This window comes from Lagopus muta, chromosome 22 (assembly GCF_023343835.1).
Source record: "Lagopus muta isolate bLagMut1 chromosome 22, bLagMut1 primary, whole genome shotgun sequence".
In the NCBI taxonomy this organism is placed as follows: Eukaryota; Metazoa; Chordata; class Aves; order Galliformes; family Phasianidae; genus Lagopus; species Lagopus muta.
Genome location: NC_064454.1, coordinates 4437098 through 4453150, shown reverse-complemented (window position 1 = coordinate 4453150; position 16053 = coordinate 4437098). Strand labels below are relative to the sequence as shown.

Genomic DNA, 16053 nt, shown 5'->3' with positions numbered 1-16053 from the left:
CAACCTGCTGTCTGCACCATCCCTCATGGAGGAAGGGATAAGATCCCGCTGCAGCGTTTGGCCTCATACAAAGGAGTTATTATAACAGGGAAATTGTCATAGGACTGGGCCTTTGTCTGTACATTCACACAGCAGCTGGGAGTGATTATGCTGCAACAATGTTCTGTTCCATCAACATTATGTCCTCATTAAACCTTTATTAGTAGATTAGATTCAGATTTATTGATTTTTTTGTTGTTGTTTAGAGGAAAATCCAGGCTCATCTCGTAGAGATGCCTGTAACTTTTCCTGCATGCAGCACTTCCCAAAGCCGTGCGAGGGGAAAGCACTAATCTGAAAGGGAGAAAGCCTGGGTGCTGCCTCCTGCTCTGCCTTAACTCATTTCCCACAGCAGTCTATGGAGTGGGTGAGGGTTAGCAGCTCTGCACTGGGATCGAGTCACATCAGGACCGGGATGGCCAGAGAAGTGTTGTCTGTGGGATCTGTGGTGGCAAGGTGAGCTGTGGGGCAGAGGGCTTTCGTGGGGCATGGCTGAGGAAGGAGATGCTGTGGTCCCACTGACCCCAGCCCAGGTCTAGTGCGGGTGGGAGGCGTCGCACGCCCGGTTCAATGGGCCCATTGGATTTGTCTGTTGGAGCGTTTGATGTTACATGAAGGCAGCTCATTCCAGAGGGTGTTAATTGCCCGCTGCAGTGATCAGGTCTGTAGCGCCATCGATCTCGGTAGGATCAATGGGCTGATTTAGTGTCTCACAAACTCTTTAACTGGACACCTCATCAATAGCCAGCCACTTACAGACCATCAGCGCATTAGTGCTGGTTGGGGCTGCCAGGAGCCCACGCCACCCAGCCAGCAGCCCTCCTGTCACTTAGCAGGGAGTTTTCCTGCATGTGAAGGCCTGGGAGGGTGTCTGGCCTATGGATTGGGGTTGGTGGGCTCGGAAGTGGACACAGAGGTGCCAGAAACTGTGATATCTGTGTTCCTGCCAAGGAGCTACCAGAGCAAACAGGATGAGGCCTCTCTTCATCTCCAGTACTTCAGAGGACGGTGCCTGCGCTGGATGCTCAGGTAGGGAGCAAGTGTGAAGCACATGTCTGTACCTGCACAGGGTTTCAGGAGCCACCCTGAAAATGCTATCAGTTTGGCTTTTTCTCTTGGCAGACATCACAGCTGCCTGACACACTACCCCTAGTTTGCAAACACGCTGTGCAGGTATTGCACTGGGCAGAGCAGCTCTTTACAATTTTTGGCTCAAATCCCAGTCCTGCTGTTCTGAGATGCAGGAGCTCCTTTTCTCTCCTGTTAGACAGCAGCTTCGTGCCACTACCCTGGCAGAGGTATGTAGAGGGAGCATGCTTTGGAATATACGGCAGCTTTGGAAGCCTGCAGTAGTGGAGGACCAAGACAGGTAACTCTGTCTCTTCCAGCATTGCATTCCTATGGAGACAGACTCATTTGCACTGTGTATTTTTGTTGTGGTTTTTTTGTTCCTCTCCCCCCACCCCACTAGTTCTCTCCCAGTTACTGTACTGATGGGTAGGAATGTGGAGGGGATCTGCTGGTCAAGCATGCAAAAAAACACTCAGGAGAAGACATTGACATGCAGGATCTGAGGCTCTGGTTGAAGCATTAACAAAGAACAAGAAACAGATGTGCAGCTTCCAGTGTTTCGTGCAAGGTGAGTGGAGCTGGTGAGCACAGCCCTGCGTGGAGGGCAGATCCATGTCCCTCTGCCACAGCAGGTTGCGTGATGAGGATGGAGGTGTGACCGGGAAGGAGTTGGGTGGCCCCGGGATGGAGGAGACAGCAGGAAAACACCCTGGGGAGGGGTGGAGAGAGGGGTGGGCATCCTGATGACCTGGGCTCCAGATGAGCCTCCGCTGGGCAAGGTGAGGGCTGAGCCCCACGAGTCCAGAAGCGCGGGGGTTTGGCTGGGACCGGGGAGCCCCGGCGGGAGCGGCGCCGCCAAACTGCGCCGCTGCCGCTGTCCGTGGTGCTGAAGCGGCGGGCGGGAGCGGGGCCGCGCTGTGCTCGTGGCCTTAACCCGGCTGGGAGGAGGATGAAGAGGGATGGGTGAAGAGGCTGCAGCCAGCCGGGAAGCCCTTGTGAGGTGAGAGAAAGGGAAAGGAGCTCGGTTGGAGCTGACAGCGCTTTGGTTGGGGTAGGCATGCTCGGTGTTTGCTCGCTTTTCCTCAGCCCTTATCTTAGCGCTCAGATGCTGCTGTTCTAGAGCTACTGGAAGTGGGGCAACTGCACCAGTCTGGATCTCTGTAGTCAGAAAACACAGACGGGTCTGAGTGCATGAATCAGGGAATAGCCTCTGGAGCGCAGCAGCATCTGAGGTCCTCACATTGCCTGCCCCAAAATGCAGCTCAGGCATACTGCCACACCGACCAGAGGGTGCCCAGTGTGACAGTGTAGGCCAGGACAGCCACCAGGTATGCTCGGAAGAGCAGGACGTCCAACACGTAGCCCACTTGCAGCCACTCACGGGCGACATCACGGAATTCATCACGCTTCTCCAGGAACTGGCGGATGGTGGTGATCTCGTGCAGGATGCTGTGAATGAGCAGAGAGCCCTCTGCTGGAGTGGCAAAGGCAGGGGTGGGCCTTGTGCCTCCTGCCACCTCTCGCTCCCGAGGGTCTTCGGAACCGTAGTGGTTCAGCTTGGCTGCAGGATCAAGAGAGAGAAGTGAGAAAAATCTTTTTAAATGCAGAGCTGAGACTCATGCATGTGATCTGGACATCTGGATTACTGTGCATGTGCCACAGTGCTCCAAGAGAGATGATGGTGAGAGGTAATTGAAATAACAAATGCTAGTTCTGATAATACACCACTAGAAGAGCTTTGGGCTTAGTTTTGAGTAGGATTCATTTCCCTTCTGTTTCTGCAGAACCACTCTCCCCAGTCCTTACCTGTGCTGTCATTGTTCTCCACGTGCCTAGAGATGTCTGAGCTCTGTGTTCTGCTTTGGCTGAATTTCTTCCTGTCCCAGATGCAGAGCAGTGCAGTGGCACGTTCCAGCAGTAAGTGCTTCACCCAGCTGGGGACGTGAGGCTGCAGGTCTTGCTTGTGTACCAGGCGCACAATGAAGATGGTCTCTGTGAGGCTGATGACGAGCAACGCCATGCACACCACAAAATAGATGCCTGTGGAGATGCCAACAAGGTGAGCGGCCTGCATTGGCCAGCTCAGTCTTTAGATCGATGCACAGTGCAGGCAGGTCTTGAGTGAATTCTTCCTGCCAAGCCCTGCAGCAGATCTCTGGTCACAGCATAGAGCTGCAGCTCCTTGAGCTCCAGGCCTACAACTGCTTTGTAGCTCACCCCACCCTGTTGGCAGGATATTCTGTTCTCTGGGCTGCTGTGGCATTGCCTGCACAGCCATGCATCTGCTCCAACACTGGAGCTCCAGTGCAGCTCTGTCAGATGCGTAGAGTAGCCTTGATACCTCCAAATCCTGAGCTATTTTGCAGCCCCCATTTCTGTACCGACCCACATCTCCCATTTCTTGCTCTTGTGTGAAGAGCTCTTGCCCCAGCACCAGCTCGGGCCAGTGGTGCTGCCTCACCTATCAGTGGGGTGCCAACAGCAGTAGCTGGAAGCGTGTCAGATACGATGATGAGGAAAACTGAGTAGCCCAGGAGGAGAGTGATCTTGAAAGACACCCTCTCACCACTGTTGGGAGGCAGGTAGAAGCCTACAATGTCCATCACCATCAGGAAGATGCTAGGGAGCAGCAGGTTGATAGTATAGAAGAGAGGACGCCTCCGGATGACCACCTATTGGGACACAGGGAGAGACAGGAAAGGTTTAGTGAAGGCAGAGCCCTGCTTGAAAGGTGGGCTTGGGCTGGTCTGGGTCTCTACTAAGGCAGGTGAGAGTGGTGGGCTGCACTGCCCAGACCCTTGGAATGGTGGAGGGATGCACCTCAGCACGGGGCTGGGGAGCAGCTTGAAGTAATGGGACCAAGGGCAAAACTATGCCATGGTGTCTCATCTCTCAGAACAGCAGCACTCAAAGCAGGGCACAGCATTGCCCCAAGAAGGCAAGAGCCCTTACATAGAACTTCATCTCGGCGTAGCTGTCGCTGCTTTTGACGCTGAACTCCTGGAAGTGGCTGAGCACGTAGAGCAGCTCCCACTCGCCCTGGTTCATGAAGACGCTCCTGTCGAATTTCACCAGCTCCGGCTGCCGCCACAACGAGAGGTTGATGTCGCGGACTGCAAGGGAGGTGGGGACGGAGCTGCAGGCTGCCGGGCACGGCATTCCCGAGCCGCTGGGGCCACCTAGAGGGGGACGCGTCCCCTGCACGGAGCCGCCCGCCCCGGTCCCGTCCCCGAGCCCCCAGCGCTCACTGTTGTGCAGCCAGCTGGTGAAGGTAAGAGAGCAGTTCTGGATGTCGAAGGGGAAATTGTAGATGTCCAAGCTGCAGGCTGTCACCACCTGGATGGGCTTGAGGTTCTGGACCTCTCCGTGGTGGCGAATGTAGACGTAGGGGACGTCAGGGGACTTCCCGACATCCACGCTGGAGGGCACAGGGACAGAGAACATAAGGGTAGGGAGCGCTTTGGGGAGGGCTGCAAACAGCTGGGCTCCTCCTGGCAAGCTGCGTTTGGGATGGGGACTGCCCAGCACTGGGACCTTTCCTTGCTGTTCTGCCAATGGGTTCTTTTGGAAACAAGTGGAGGTCAGGGGAAAGGGCCAAAGCAGTAGCACACTGCCCTGCGTGGGCACAGCTGCCCCATGTCATTACCGTGCTCCCCGTGCTCTCCCAGAGCAGCCCAAGGCCATATGTGGCTCTGCCTCACGGGGGTCTCTGCAGCATGAGATGGTGGGAACACCTTAAATCACAGCAGAAGGGGGTGGGGAAGGACAATGGCTGGCTTTGCAGGGAGGGCTGGCAGCTCTGCAGCTGCCCTCGCATTGTGCTTCCTTAACAAAGCCTTTCCCCAAATATCTGGATCCCACCCCCAGCACAGCGTGGGTAATTACAAATGTGTGCAGTTAGCCAGCATTGGAAATGTCCCAAGTGCCAAGCCGTTCCCCATCTGCAGCCCACTGCACACGGGGGCAATGCCAGTTCTGTGCCAGGAATACAGAGCAAGGCACAGTGATGGGAGAGGGAGGTTAAAGCCCCGAGCTCTCTTTTAGGGTTTAGGTTGGGGCTGTGCTGTACTTACAACTCGTTGATGAGGATGTCGGGCACCCAGATGCTCTCTGCAGGGAGGGAAATCTGCGTGATGTTGTCAAAGTGTGCTGGATCCCACTGGAGGAACTCATCTGTCCAGTGCTGTGGGGGCAAAGCAAAAGGGGATCTGGAAGGTAACACTGGCCCTGCCAGGATTCAAACCCAATGCCAGCAGTCTGTTACAGAAAGAAACCCTAAATGTCTAAATGTCTGAGAGAAAGGAAAGCCCGTTTCTCCAGCTACACAACAGTGAGAAGCAGGCAGTGTGCAAGCTGTGTCTTCAGAGTCTTGACTCATGCCCTGCAGAGGTCTTGTTATGACCTGCAATAATGGGGGATAACCCCATGGTGTGAGCTGGAAAGGCATGTGCTCATGGAGACACGTTTGCCTCCCAGGGGTGCTCTCACAGGGATACTACGCCATCTCCAGCAGCATCTCCCATGAAAACAGAAATGCCTGTCCTGTCTCTTCCTGAAATTGCTTCCTTCTGCACTCATCCAGGCGCTCTGTGTCTCGTGGGCCTTGTTTGAGGGTGAATTCATTGACTGATACCTGTGCAGTTGCAGGGAACAAAAACCAGAGGTGAGTGAGTAGCTGAGCAGACAAGGAAGCTGTCTTTGGGGAAGAGGCTTACAAATGAACTCAAAGGAGATTTTCCTTTCTGTTGAATTTAGTGCTCCACAGCCTTCCTGCATTCCTGCATCCAAGGGAGATGGCCCCGGTTTTGAAAGGAGCCACTGTGCCAGGACCTGTCTGCAGGGCTGAGAGCGGGGATGATGAGGTAGGCAAATATCAGGGCTGGCTGACAGCCACCTGCCTTCCCCCATGCATCCCTCCTGGGACTGGCACATCCCTGCACACTGTGGGGCAGAGCCTCGGTGCTGCCAGATGGGGCTGAAGGGAAGATGGGGCTGGAAAGGTCCGTGGGCTCACCTGTCTGTACCAGATGTAGGTGGTCAGCACCTGGTTTTTCTCATCCTGTGGGAACAAGAGGAGTGATTGGGGCAGAGTGACAATAAACCGTTGCTGGTGTAGATGGGTGGAAGTAGTCAGGGGGAATTCGTGCAGCAAGCATCATTCCTTTTACAGAGGAATGAGCAGCAGCACAATGCCATGGGGTGGAAGGGGAGAGGTTGGTTGGGAACCCCTTGGTTCCCCATCAGAGCTGGGATGGGAGGACAGCAGACTCACCACGCTGAGGATGGCATACACCATGACATCGATGGCCACGGTGGTGGTGGTGCGCCAGTCCCGCACGGGTCGGACTCCCCTCCTGTAGTGAGCCAGCAGCGTGTCGGACAGACGGAGAAGGGCTGGAGTGGAGGGATCTGGTTCTGGGCTCCCCTGCAGGGCTCCTGCTGGGATGGGGAGAGGCAGCTCATATTTGTTGTTTGCCCCCCCTGGTTCCCTGAATCACCCTGACCTTCCCCTAGGCTCTTCTTGGGTCTCAGATGGCCGTGTCCCACCTGAAGCTGCTGCCTGCCTCTTCTGCAGGAGTGATGTCAGGACAGTGGGAAACTGAGAGGGAACCACTGCCCCAAGATAAGCTTTCTAACCCTTATTGGAGGGACATTACTTCTTTACTATGAAGGTGAAGGCTAAGGTTAAAGATGAGCTAAGATGCTAAATTCATGCAAGGTAACAAAGAAGACCAAAATCTGTCTATACCAGATAAAAACAGGTACCTGTTCTAATCCTGGCGGCTGCACCACGTGTGTCACCAGGCTTTGCATCCAGTTCCCCAGTGCTTTCTATGGCACAAATGCCTGCAAACGCTGCTGGCCAGTCAGTCTCTTGGAAAGCAACTGCATGCCAGCTGGGTTTTTTGGCTATTGGTCAAATATCTGTTCCTTAGCTCATCTTTGCTGCCCTGGTGCGTTCATGCAATGCTGGGAAGGTTCTGTGCCACTCCTCCATCATTTGTGGCTCTGAATGGCACTGCATCAAGGCTGAGGAGCCCAAGTATTGAACAGCACGTCTTCTGCACGTTCAGATCTCATATCTTTGTGGCACACGTGAGAGTTGGATGCTCTGAGCCCACAAAAGGAGGAGGTGCAGCACAGGGCTGTGTGATTAGACCTGGGATAGCAGTGCTCTGTGCCATCCCTGCTCCAGGCACTCCTCCTGCCCTATATGTGTAAGGTGTATGGGCTGAAGCTGACGAAGGACCCACAGGGTTGGTGTATGCATGTGTGCATCTGCAGCTCCGTGTTGCCAACCTGGTATCTTTAGCTATGAGTGACATCACTTTGTTGTGCAGGAGCAATGTTGGTGTTGGTATCTCAACCAACAGAGCCCGCTCTGTATGTAACCAGGGGCACTCATTGAGTAGATCTGCAGGAACTTGGGAAAAAACCGCCTGGGAGGAAATATTCATCTTTTATTTTGAGCTAAGAAAAAGCAGCCCCAGCCCCTCCAACTTTATGTGCAACCCATAATGCTCCAGAGCTGGCCATGCTCATGACCCTCATCTAGACACACGTTAGCAGTTGGAGGCAACAGGGGTGAGAAGCAGCAGAGGGATAGGAGGAATGGGAGGAACTCAGGCACTGCTGCCACTGCACCAGTGCCTCTGGTCAAGCTGCAGCTGCTCACAGCTGGCTTAGGGCACCCTGTTCCCAGTGCATGGAAAAAGCCACATTGGATGAGGCTGGGATCACTGCAGGGTCCCAATGCTGGTCCCAGGGCTTGGCTGGCTCACACCATCTGCCACACTGCAGGTAAGTGCTGTTTGCTCACTGTTTTCCATCTGAGCTAAAGGGAAATCTTGTCTGTGAAATTAAATAACTAGGAAACTGACTGACTTTAAAAGGGCAGAAAGCCCCCAGTTGCTCTCTGTTGGCTGGCAGCACTCTGTAACCAAGTATTCAAACTTTGTGATGCAATCAGCATCAACCACAGAGTGAACTTATTCCAAAAAATGCCCAATGGTAAGACTTTTTTTAAATCCAGGACAAAATATCTGTCTGTCCGTCTTCCTCCTCCCCCCCCCCCCCACCTTTATCCCTTTCATAGGGAAGACAAAAACAACATGCACTCCTGAAACCACTTGCATGGCCCTGTACTGGTTGCCTTTGACTATTCAACATAAAGAACATTGGCCAAAGCTGCTTCCCCTGCTCAGCCCAGCAGTTGGGCCGTGGCATACAGCCACTGATGCGGGGTCACAGCACCATGTCTGGGGATCCTTCCTTGGGATCCAAGTGCTCTGAAACCCCTGATGTGCCCAAAACTCTGCGCTGGGTTCAGGTAAGCCATTACCTCCCTCTGTTTGCAACCACACTCACTCAAGCACACAGTGCCTTGGAGCTCTTTCCAAGCTCTTTCCAAGAGGTTACCCATGGTTGGATTTACCCATGGATGCAGATTTGGAACAATTTTAATCTTAAAAAATACTTTAAAACAAACGAACAAGCAAACATCAAAACAACCCTAAAGTTTGCATGCTCTATAGAGCCACTGCTTACATGAAGGTGCTCCAACGTGCCTCCAGCTGCAAGAAACCAGCTCCTTCTCCCACCCCTGAAGGTTTCCCCATCGTGTCCTTACCTGCATCCTGCAGCATCGACACCGGTGGCAGCAGTGCCAGGAGCAGCAACATGACAGCCACCACCAGCACCATGGTGCCCCGGCTCCGTCCGCAGTCTGCGCTCTCCTCTAAGTGAACCCAATCAGGGAAGCAGGCAGCACTTTTTGCTCGCTGTCCCCCAGCCGTCAGGTTTGGGAAAATGCGTAATTAATCTTGCAATCAGCCTCCTCTGCTGCATCGAGTTTCAGGAGGGGAGGGAGGAAGGAGGAGGCCGCCCGCCCCACGGCTGGCATGCTGCGAATGCTGAGTGTCTGAGCCCCCTGGCCATGCAGAGTGCTGGGGGGAAGCTCCTGTTTCTGGGAGGACAGGGAGCTGGCTGCATCATCTGCGGGTGGCAGCAGTGTGAGATTTCCCCATCAGAGCTGTGCTACTGTGGATGCTGTGCAGGTGAAGGATGAAACCTGTGCCAGGTGCTCGCCATGTGGCTGTGCAGGTTCGCTCTGGGGGACTGCGAGCCGTGGAGGAGAGCAGGGGCTGCAGGAGGTGTGTGGGGAGCAGTTCTGGTGATGGAGAGAGCCACAAGGCTGTGCCAGGAGCCCTTTCATGGCCTGCAAATGAGAGAGGTGAGATCTGTGCCAGGGACGTACAAAGAATAGAGCTGTACAATGGCTTAGCTTGGAGGGGATCTTTAAGGTCACTGCGCTCCAAGCCCCTGCCATATGTAAATTGCCAACAACCAAACCAGGCTGCCCAGAGCCCCATCCAACCTGGCCTTAAGTACCTTCAGGAGTGGGGTGCTTGGTGTGGGTACAGCCAGAGCTGCTGCGGGGCAGGGTGGGCTTCCAGCAGCCAGGCAGAGAGCTCTGGAGCTGCACTGAGCAATGCTGGAATTGGAGTTGCTATAGGGGAAGAAGAAATAACTGCTCAGTGGCAGGGATGAGCAGGGCAGGCTGGAGATGGACTTTCCCCAAAACCTCACAGTGCTCCCAGCTTCTCCAGAAGCTCCCTCATACTGGGAGGGCTGGTGAGGCAGCCAGGCAGGATCGGAGCCCTCGGCTGCGGCAAGGAGCAAATTGCATCAGATGGCAGCGTGGAGTCACTTAAACGAGATAAGAATTAGTGCACGGCCCTGATGAACTCCCCCTCGGCTGCCAATAGCGGTGTCAGGGAAAGAGAGAGTGTAAAGCTGGGGCTAATTTGATTTCTCAGCTCTGTTAGAGGATGGTAAGTCACCTCCCGGGGAGCGCAGACAGCTCGGAGCTGTTTGCTGTTATTGAATCTGGATAATAAAAATCACGGGCAGCGCCACAGCGGGGCTGGGGATCGTGCCCTGGGCTGCAGTGCTGGGGAGCATGCAGAACCCACTGCCACCACCCTGTCCTCCTGGCACCTGCAGGGAATGGGACACGATGCATTGCATGGGGTCCAACCGAGGGTCCCAGCATCACAGTAGGGTCCGGGGTGGAACAGGACAGTGAGGAGCAATGAACCGCAGCCTCAGTGGCAGCATCATTAACTCTGTATCCTCTCCCTTGGGTTTTATGTCTTCATCTTAAAGAGATTTTAATGTAGTTCCTATCAGGCCTCCTGTTATCGGATATCTAATTAGCGTGATCTATTATAGCCTTGTATTACGCGCGTGCACACACAGTCTGTACGTCGGGGGCTCTTACGGGACTTTTTGTGGGATGTCTGATATAAATTGGCAGTATCCAGATCAGATTTACTTTCTGAAATGGTATAATGGGATTTTATTAGCTCTGTAATCTGCTGCACAGTAATTGCTTTTCTGAGAATCGAAGCGCTCGGCATCTCGAGTTTCCCTGAGCTCAGCCCGGCTCCCTGCGCCTGCAGCACTGCCACGGCTCCAGCACCGCTCTGTGCACCAAAACCTGGTGAGTCTTCCCTCCTTAAGGGCTAAGGATGGTGCTCAAATCCTTCATTTTTCCATGCAGAGCTGAATATGTCAGCTACATTGCAAAGTCTCTCTATGGGTCCTGCATGCAGGTTGCCCTGGTTGGTGATGCCATGCCACGCTGTCCCCTGGTTTTAAGCATGCTTCAGCTCTGGCTGTCTTTCAGGAGGCACCAGTTGTGGGAAAGGATGTTTTCCTCAGTGCTGGATGCTTCTCAGAGTGGTGACCTCAGGGTGGGGGACACTGGAAGGTAGGGGCTGCGCACGATGTCCTGGTGATGCTCACAGTGCTCTGCATCCCTCCCCTCACACCAATCTGTGCCAACCAGGAATGCAATCAGAGCCACCTGCTGCAGCTGTGGGCTCAGCCCTGGGCTGCTGCATGGGGTTGGGCACTCACTGATGGACGCAGAGGAGCAGGAGGGGCAGGGAGGTTACAAATGAGATGATGGCAGAACGATGCTTTGTAGATTGCAGAGCGAAGGGCCATTCCTTGCTTCTATGGAGACAGCTCCCCATAAAGGCTAATAGGTTTTTGAAGGATACAGAGCATGGAAGGATCTGTTGGCTCCACGAGGCCGTTCTTTTAGTGCAGGGAGCAAGCTGGGTGCCCAGTGAAGGGGTCCATCCTCCAGAACTCCTACAAAGCACATCCAGGATGCAGCTGGAGGGCGGTTTTGGGAGCCAGGCTGGAGGCATGAGCTCCATTAGGCACTTTGCTAATTTAATCACCACCATGGGTCACTGCAGATCTTGATAGCTTTGCTCTGCACAGGGAACTGGGCTGACAAACACCTCACTGCCATGCTGGCTGCCTCATTGTGAGCCCATAAATGTCTCTCAGGTAAATAGAGGTAAGCGCTGGCGTAACATGCAGATAGGGCAGCATTCAGCATCGGCAATGCTGCCGTCCCACAGCCCCCCAGAGCCAACCTCCAAGTCTGCATTAAGCAGGTAACCCTGAGATCATAACAGAAGAACAACTACAGACATTTCCAAGGATCTCACCGATGCACTGGTTAAAACAATTATTTTTTCCCCTCGTGGGTATGCATCGCAGGTAAGTGGTTCCTGCCATGGCAGTGCAAGTGCACGACAGCAGCAATGAAGACAAAGCATTGGTGGTGTATCCTTCTGGGGATAATCACACACGACTGGGGGATGAGGAGGTGACCCGCTTGGTCTCCTCCATCTGCAATTCTTGTTTACTTTGTTCGTCTTTATGAGGGAGTGCGATTATGCAACTGCTGTAATGAGTTTAAATTTATCTCAGCAGTGCTTTGGAAATAAGATTTTATTAGAGCGATAGGAAAGCTTGCCCAACTCCTGTCCCCATCCTCACCAATAAAAATGCACAGGGATCATAAATAAGCAGCGCTGCAGTGGCTGGGAAGGGGAGCGCTTCCACAGCCCCACTGTATTTCATGGTTTAATTATCAGCAGCACAAAGTTCTGTGGGCCTGGAGGGGACAGTTAAAATGTCTCTGCAGAAAGTGCTCTAAAGTGATGCTCTGTAATGAACGTGAGGCTGTCTCACGGTGTAAGAGAGTATCTCCTCCGAAACGACTCGGTTTTAATCTCCTTTGAATGCTTTGTGACAAATGGGCCAGGCTGCATGGCACCAAGTGTCACTGGAAGGGGATCACTTTTTTGCAAAGTCATCTGTTGGCTTTCAAAGCCCTCCAGCTCTGAGCAGAGGCAGGTGCTGCAGGGGGGGCAGAGGTTGGAGCATCAGTGCAATGAGGGAGCAGCCCTGGGTGTGGGGTGCAGCCCTGGGCTAGGGGGGCAGCTGGCACCTGCACAGAGTGTAAAAAGGCCTTAGTGCAAACTTACAGAGCTGCAGCAATGCTGGGATGTGCAGCGCTGCAGGACACAGCGGAGGGACCTGAGCCCAAATCCAGCTGGCTGCAGGGAGGTTTTGGGGGATGGAAGGGTGTCAGGATGCAGCTGATGTTGCTCTCATTTCATTAACAGCAGCAGAAGCATTTCACGGGCAATTGGAGATAAATACCAGCGCCGTGCAATGAGCAGCGAGAGGCAGCTGCAGGTAGGGGCTGGGACAGTGCCTGTGCAGAGCAGGGGGGGCTGTGAGCTCTCTTATCTCAGTGCCCCCAGCCACATTCCTACTGCTCACAGGGCTGGGGATCACCCCTTGTCACAGGGCTGCCCACAGGACAGGCAGGCAGGCAGGGTGGTCACCACGCAGAGGGTGCTGAGCATCCCTGGGGCAAACAGGAGGATGGAGACAGGAGGGGGGGGGGGGGCAATTTGGAGCACAGCAGCCAAATGGGCACAGCTGTAGCCCGGTCTCAGAGAGCTCAGCTAAGGAAGGTTCTCCCTCTGCAAGCTGCTCGTATTTACTCATCTGCTTAATGAACTCCACTTGGAGCAGCTGCAGGGATGAGTCACGCTGTATTTCAAGGCAGCAAGTGGTGACAGTGCTGTGCTGGCATCAGGTGCAGCTCAGGCCAGGGGGCAGGGAGTAGCCGTGCAGTTTGGGATCTCATTCTCAGAGCAATGCTTGCTGTATGGCTGTGAGCCCCTTTTTCTTCTTTGGGCTGTGACAAAGTGTGAGCCATGCCCTTTGCTGTGGATCAGTGCCCTGACACAGTCCCTCTGTTGTGCTGCCCTTGGGGACGTGGCCAGCAGCATGCTGGGCATGGTGGTGACCTTGGAGCTGCCAAACCCACAGTCCTAGGGAGGATGCTGAGATCCCTGCGCTCCCAGGGCTGGGAATGCAAACCCAGCAAAGAAGCTTGATGCCTTTAAATCCCCCATCAAAGCACTTTCCCTTCAGTTCCGTTCACCATTAGACACCCTTCAAGTGTTAGCAATATTATGCCACAATTTCATTATCCATTAAAGCCAGGTAATAATAAGTACACCAAGGTATTTGGAGCCCATTGGCGTTAATGGAGGAGATCCATCTCATTCCGAGCAGGTACAGCGCCGCGCGTCAGAGATGCGATATTACCCAAGGTTAGGCAGGAATTGCCTTGCTGAGAGCAAACCCAACAGTATTTAATCTTGCATGGCTGTCTTTATGGCACAGTGTGAGCCTGGGTGCCCAATTTGCTGCTTTTCTCCCCCTTTTATTTTGCTGCTGCACCTTCCTGACCTGGTTAGGTGGGAACACACCCCCAGTTCAGGGGCATTTCTTCCTATCCTTGCTTTTTAGGGGAGGCTTGGTGCATCCCCAGCAGTAGATGTGCACCAGGAGCTGTGCACATGCCAAGCACTTTGAGGCACAAGCATTTCAAAATGGAATTTCTCTTCAGTGCCTGCTGCTTTTAAACATGACCCTGTGGTGTTTCTGGGAGAGCAGGTGAGGGTTATTTGCTGTCTCGTAAGAGCAACTGTTTGGTGTCCATTGAAATCCCCCCCACACTTATGCTCCCTGAGTGCTGGTAAACATTTCTGGAACGCTTTTTCATTCTTTTTTTTCATTTAACAGTGCAGATTGATTGCTTCCTTTTGATAAAATCAGGCTGGATGGAAAGATCTGAAGGTATGGGAGGAGAGGGATGGGGGCACACCATCAGCTCCCACTTGTTCTCCATCCAAGAGCATATGCCCCTCACCACAGTAAATTATCTTTGATATAACGGCACTTGTACTGTGCTTGACACTGCAAGAGAATCACCAGTATCTGTCTTGCACCCTAATTAGTTACTGTGACATTAATCAGGCTGCTCAGCATAACACATACCCACAGCAAACCCAGAGCTAAAAATACGAGGCTGAGTTTCTATTGGCAATCAGGACATTAATAATTTTTTGGAAGGAGTTGTCTCAGCCACCTTCAGCAGGGATTTGTGTTCATTCTCCATGCCTATAGATTTTCCTGCTCATAAAACTGATAAGAGTGACCTCAAGGTAAGTGTATTTTGTATGAAATGATGCATGGAAATCCCCTTCCTGTTCAAGCCCTGGCTTCTCCCAATGGCTGCAGCCCTGGCTTTGCTTTACAGATGTGCTGGGCTGCAGCCAGCTCAGTTCCATGGCACGATGGCACAGCCACGTCATGTCTCTCCTAGTAAGATGGTCAGATATTGGGAAAGATTTCTCTTCAGAAAGAGTGGTGCTACATTGGCACAGCTGCCCAGGGAGGTGGTGGGGTCACCGTCCCTCGAGGTGTTCCAGAACTGCAGAGACGTGGCACTGAGGGATGTAGGCATGGTGGGATGGGTTGGGTTGGACTTGGGGATCTCAGAGGTCTTTTCCAAGCTGACTGACCCTCTGACTCTATGATTCTTCTGCAGGAAGCCATGGAGGAGGAGCAGCTCCCTTCTGGCCTCCTTGGGGCTGGCCCAGAGCATCCTTACATGGACCGCACAATCTGGCTCCTCCTTACCAAGTTAAGCACCAAGTTTTGCAGTGCCAGCTGGCTGCTGTAATTGGCTCTCTTGTGGCGTTATTCACAGCTCTTCCCTCTTTCTTTCCCAGCTACCTTCCATCTTGCTTGTTAAAAGCAAAGGATATTTCGTAGAATTGGAATTCATTAGTCTTCCTAACAGAGGGAGCCTACTTAGACCTAAATTGGTGGTTAGCAAACGCAGAGATAATTCCCATGCGTTTGTATTTATCTTCCCAGTTCGGCAGCGTGTCGAGACAGCTGCCTCGGCGTCTGTCGGGGAGGCTCCAGCCAGCAGAGGGGAATACAAAGGTATCTGCCTTCCGCAGTTGGCGAAACTCAATATAAGCAAATTGGAACTCCGACTCGATTATCTCCCCGATCAGATTTCCCCAAGGCCCTAGCAATAACTTGATATTCTCAGGCAAGACTAGTCTTTTATGTGCAGGAAACAGGAGGCAAAAAGATCACAACAGAAGTCGGAGACGGGCCGGGAGCTGCATGGCTCATCGCTCGGCGTGGGCACCAACCGGAGCCACAATAACAGCCCCTGCCTTTGGGATGGCATTGGTTCAGGTGCCAAATCTCAGCATCTTCGCTCATCTCCTTCTGAAACTTCCCTTTGGGGGCAGGAAAAGGGCGTCTCATGGAATCGTTTGGGTTGGAAGGCGGCTCAGAGGTCATCTGGTCCATCTCCCAGACCCGTTCTCTGCTTCTCCTGCTAAGGATGGGTAGGGGGGTGCTGAGCAGGTACCCATGGGACACACTTTTTCTACCCTAAACTTTGTGTTTCCAGCTGCTCCGAATGCAATTTCAGTTCAGCAGGGAGAAGGAACTCCGTTTCTGCAATATTAGAGCTAATTACAGTGCTTGCAGTTATTCATTAAATTCATGTAGCATATTTCCTGTAATTAATACCATGCCCACACAGCCCTGTTTTATCACACTTGCCAGCACCTGAGACGTATTTTAGCAGTTTTTGTGGGATATCGGAGTAGGTTGGAACATCACAGATCTGCTGCTGGGCTGAAGGGGATGCTGCAAACTCCAAACTCAATAATATCA

General features: G+C 53.2%; 1 protein-coding gene across 1 annotated transcript; it reads right to left on the bottom strand.

Moving 5' to 3' along the window:
• Window positions 1-760: 760 nt before the first annotated feature.
• LOC125703658 (5-hydroxytryptamine receptor 3A-like) lies at window positions 761-8845 on the bottom strand. The gene is made up of 9 exons (XM_048968443.1): window positions 8741-8845; window positions 6383-6549; window positions 6125-6169; window positions 5184-5293; window positions 4359-4528; window positions 4063-4223; window positions 3572-3782; window positions 2917-3150; window positions 761-2671 (listed from the first exon to the last, which is right to left on the bottom strand). Exons 1-9 carry the CDS (start codon window positions 8811-8813, stop codon window positions 2373-2375), a joined length of 1470 nt encoding a protein of 489 aa, XP_048824400.1. The 5' UTR covers window positions 8814-8845; the 3' UTR covers window positions 761-2372.
• Window positions 8846-16053: the final 7208 nt, after the last annotated feature.

Coding starts and splice junctions, on each gene's coding strand:
- LOC125703658 (XM_048968443.1), bottom strand. CDS start 8,813: ATGGTGCTGGTGGTGGCTGTCATGTTGCTGCTCCTGGCACTGCTGCCA. Junction 4,529..5,183: donor GACATCCTCATCAACGAGTT/GTAAGTACAGCA, acceptor TGTGCCCTCCAG/CGTGGATGTCGGGAAGTCCC. Junction 3,783..4,062: donor ACGCCGAGATGAAGTTCTAT/GTAAGGGCTCTT, acceptor GTGTCCCAATAG/GTGGTCATCCGGAGGCGTCC.